Source organism: Mixophyes fleayi, chromosome 1 (assembly GCF_038048845.1).
Source record: "Mixophyes fleayi isolate aMixFle1 chromosome 1, aMixFle1.hap1, whole genome shotgun sequence".
Classification (NCBI taxonomy): Eukaryota; Metazoa; Chordata; class Amphibia; order Anura; family Limnodynastidae; genus Mixophyes; species Mixophyes fleayi.
In genome coordinates, this window is record NC_134402.1 from 329,426,797 (window position 1) to 329,430,624 (window position 3,828).

The 3,828-nt window shown below is 37.6% G+C and overlaps 1 protein-coding gene across 1 annotated transcript; it reads left to right on the plus strand.

Moving 5' to 3' along the window:
• The first annotated feature begins 1,872 nt into the window (after window positions 1-1,872).
• Window positions 1,873-2,799, plus strand: LOC142156478 (olfactory receptor 6N1-like). The gene has a single exon (XM_075211119.1). The coding sequence runs from the start codon at window positions 1,873-1,875 to the stop codon at window positions 2,797-2,799; it is 927 nt and encodes a 308-aa protein (XP_075067220.1).
• The last annotated feature ends 1,029 nt before the right edge of the window (window positions 2,800-3,828 follow it).

The window sequence follows — 3,828 nt, forward strand, 5'->3', positions numbered from 1 at the left end:
CTCATGATGCCAGCCATCTATTGTTCTCTCTCCGCTGGCCCTCTCCTGTGTCAGCCTTCCACAGACTTCATTCTCCGGCCTTCTCCAGATGATAGCTCCTGCAGCTCCATACTTTGGCTCTCCCCTATTGTCTTTCTTCTGCAGCTTTCCTTGATGCCATCCATTCTCTCAAGATTTCATTCTTGTCAATTGTTTTTGGATTACCCTTGTCCATGCCACCCTGATATCTTCACTCTTCCCATCGCTCCTCTCTCCTGGAGCTCTTGAACTCACCCATAGACTTACCTCAAACTCCTCATGGTATTGATCTTGCAACATGGACATTCTCCCGCCCTCCATTTTTTGGGTTCTGGTCATCCTCCAGCCCACTTCCTCATGGACTATTTACATCCTTTTCACTTTAATAGTACCCATTGTTGTGCTGTAATTTACTGTATGCTGTACCTTTCATTTTCATTTCATTTCATTACTGTATTTTGATACTCTATTTTAATACCTATCCCTGCAGACTGTTTGCTCTATATCCTGATAATTGATGTTGATCATATTTCTACTGTCTCCCTTGCTGTCTTTTGCCACGTTTCGCCATCCTTCTTCCCTTCTGTGTCTCCCCCACCATACCCTCCGTTCCTCTCAATCTTGATAAAGCCTCCTCTTTTTATTCACCCCTCCCTTAATTTATTTCCCTTCCTACCTTTTCCTCATACCATGCTTCCTTGCTCACGTCCTATACCTATTTTCTGCCATTGCCCCATTTTGCATCATAGACCCAGCACAGCCTTGTGGGCCTGTAGACCTGCCAATATAATCCACATTTCACACTCCCACTCTCCCTTTCTCCTGCACCCTTTGGAATGCCAAATCCATCTGTAATAAACTGCCCTTTGTCCACAACCTCTTCATTCCAAGTCTCATAACCTCCTTGCCATCACCAAGACCTGACTCTCCACCTCTGATTTTGCTTTCCCTGCTGCTCTCTCCTATGGGGGCCTTTTCTTCACCCATACTGTCAGGACTGGCGACTATCCTGTTGGTGATGTGGGAATACACCTCTCCCCCCACTAGCCTCATAAGCCTTCCCTTGTGCTCTCCTCCTTTGAGGTCCACTCCATCTGTCTCATCTACCCTATACATCTCCAAGTTACAGTCATTTACCACCCTCCTGACCCCATCTCCCAATTCCTTGTCAAATGTATGGCCTTGCTCCCCCACTACCATTCGTCAGACCTTCCATCCATCATCCTGGGCGACTTTAATATCCACATTGATAATGTGTGTGACCCAAGTTCCATCAAAATTTCAGTTCTTTCCTCATCTTTTCGCCAATCCCAACGGACCACCTCCCCCATCCATTGTCTGTGTCCATCCTCAAAGTCAAAACAGTAGAATAAAGTAAATTTTGATTTTTGTTTAATATTGTTAAGAATTGTCACCGATGTATTTATTTCTAGCTACAAGTCCTACATATGATTAAAAGGACATATGATTAAAAAGAATTATGCCCAAAGGGGTTTTCGTAATTTTGTGGTAATAATGACTTTATAAAAACATCAGAGCAAAGAATTAATTTTAAAGTATAATGATGTTAAACCACAGTGGCTAACTAACATTAGATGATGTATCTTAGTGTTTGTGCCCCTAAGGACAGCAATTGTCAGTAGTTCATAAATATAATGTTATAAAAGGAATCACCTCCTGTTACAATTTATTTTATGCTCACTTGCCCCATCCAGAGAGGATCTACATATAGTATACACTTTAAGAACATTACTTGTATTCAAGGCTTTGGAACAGAAAAATAGTCTTTAATTATCTGAGAATTAAACTAATGTTAAAAGTATTTGTAAGTGACATATGGGAGCAGTGAAAAACATGCCAATATCTAATGAATCCAGAGTAACAGAATTTTTACTTGTTGGATTTTCAGCCTTCCACAGATTATGGTTGTATATTTTTTTGTTGCTTATCATTGTGTACCTAGCAATATTATTAGGAAATATTGTTATCATAGAACTGGTCTGGACACAGCCCCAATTGAAAACACCAATGTATTTTTTCCTGTGCAACTTATCCTTCCTTGAAATCTGGTACACTTCTGTCACCCTTCCAAAAATGCTCGAAAATCTTTTGTCTACATTGCAAAGAATTTCCCTCATAGGTTGTATTGTCCAGTGTTACTTCTTTCTTGTACTTGGAGGCATTGAAAACTGCTTTCTTGCAGTAATGGCATATGACAGGTATCTAGCCATCTGTAGCCCTCTCAGATATTCATCCATTATGATCCCTGTATTTTGCTGGCAATTAGCTCTTAGCTGTTGGTTAGGCAATATACTGTGTTCACTTGTACCAATATATTTGGTCTGCCAGTTATCATTTTGTAGCCCCCAGATTAATCACTTCTTCTGTGATGTGATTCCATTACTGAATACTTCCTGCACAGATGCTTCTATGTTGAAATCCTATTTCTTTATTGTTGCTTGGATTGTTGTATTTGGCTGCTTACTATTTATTATTGTATCATACCTGCAGATTATTTTGACCATTATAAGAATACCATCCACATCTGGAAAATCTAAAGCTTTTTCTACTTGTGTATCTCACCTGACAGTAGTATTAATATATTATGTTTCTGTTATATTGATATATTTGAGGTCACCTAAAGGACAGGTCTTTGAATTTGACAAAACTGTATCTGTGCTTTATGTTGTGGTGACTCCACTGCTCAACCCTATCATTTATTGTTTGAGAAATAAGGAAGTAAGGGGTGCATTAAAGTTAATTTCATCTTGTTTGCATTGAAAATATAAAGTATAGTGATATTTTAAAAGTCATCTACTAGATTGTGATTTGGAACATCCCAACTAATAATCCAGTAAAAAAAAGAGTGTTCTTACATTAATTTCATCATTTACTTCACAGGTCTGATTGATTGATACCCATTATACTTTTGTTCAGGTTATACTAGGCTACAAGCCTATTTAGTTGTTCTGTTTTTGGGTCTGATAATTGGGTAATGCTTCTGTCGAATATATATTATAAAATTATTTTTCTAAAAAGCAAAAAACATTGTTTGCAACTGAAAATTTCACGAGTCATAAATAACAATCAGAAGCACAAAAAAAGAACATAAAAACATACATTGATTTAGCTTTGTTATATACTTGAGCACTTGATTTTGGTGCCTATTGCAAGTGGGTTGGTGGCTTCCGTGGTTGAAACTTTTTTGGTCTTTTTTCTACTGTTATTGGGTTTTTAATGCATCTGTTGACTGTGATCTTACAACATTGTCCTTTCTTTTCAGGCACTGGCCTACATTTTAGATTCCATTATTCAGTGCTCCTTGCATATACACAAACAATCATCCCCCCAAGATTTTGCTAAAAGTGATCTAAATAATATCAGTTATAAGGAAATCCAAATAAGGGGCCTGATTTATTAAGGATCTTAAATGAAGAGGATCCTTATTTCAGTCTCCTGGACAAAACCATGTTACAATGCAAGGGGTGCAAATGAGTGTTCTGTTTTGCACATAAGTTAAATACTGACTGTTTTTTCATGTAGCACACAAATACTTGATAGCTTATTTGTACACTAAAACTTAAAGTTGATATGTGTGTGTTACATGAAAAAACAGTCAGTATTTAACTTATGTGCAAAACAGAACACTCATTTGCACCCCTTGCATTGTAACATGGTTTTGTCCAGGAGACTGAAATAAGGATCCTCTTCATTTAAGATCCTTAATGAATCAGGCCCAATATTTCCTTCTAAATAAAAAGAAAGTAGTTTGATTTTTATGAACAGAGAAGTGATATAGCTATGTAGTAA

Excerpts from the sequence above, each read along its gene's own strand:
- LOC142156478 (XM_075211119.1), top strand. The coding sequence starts at position 1,873 with ATGCCAATATCTAATGAATCCAGAGTAACAGAATTTTTACTTGTTGGA.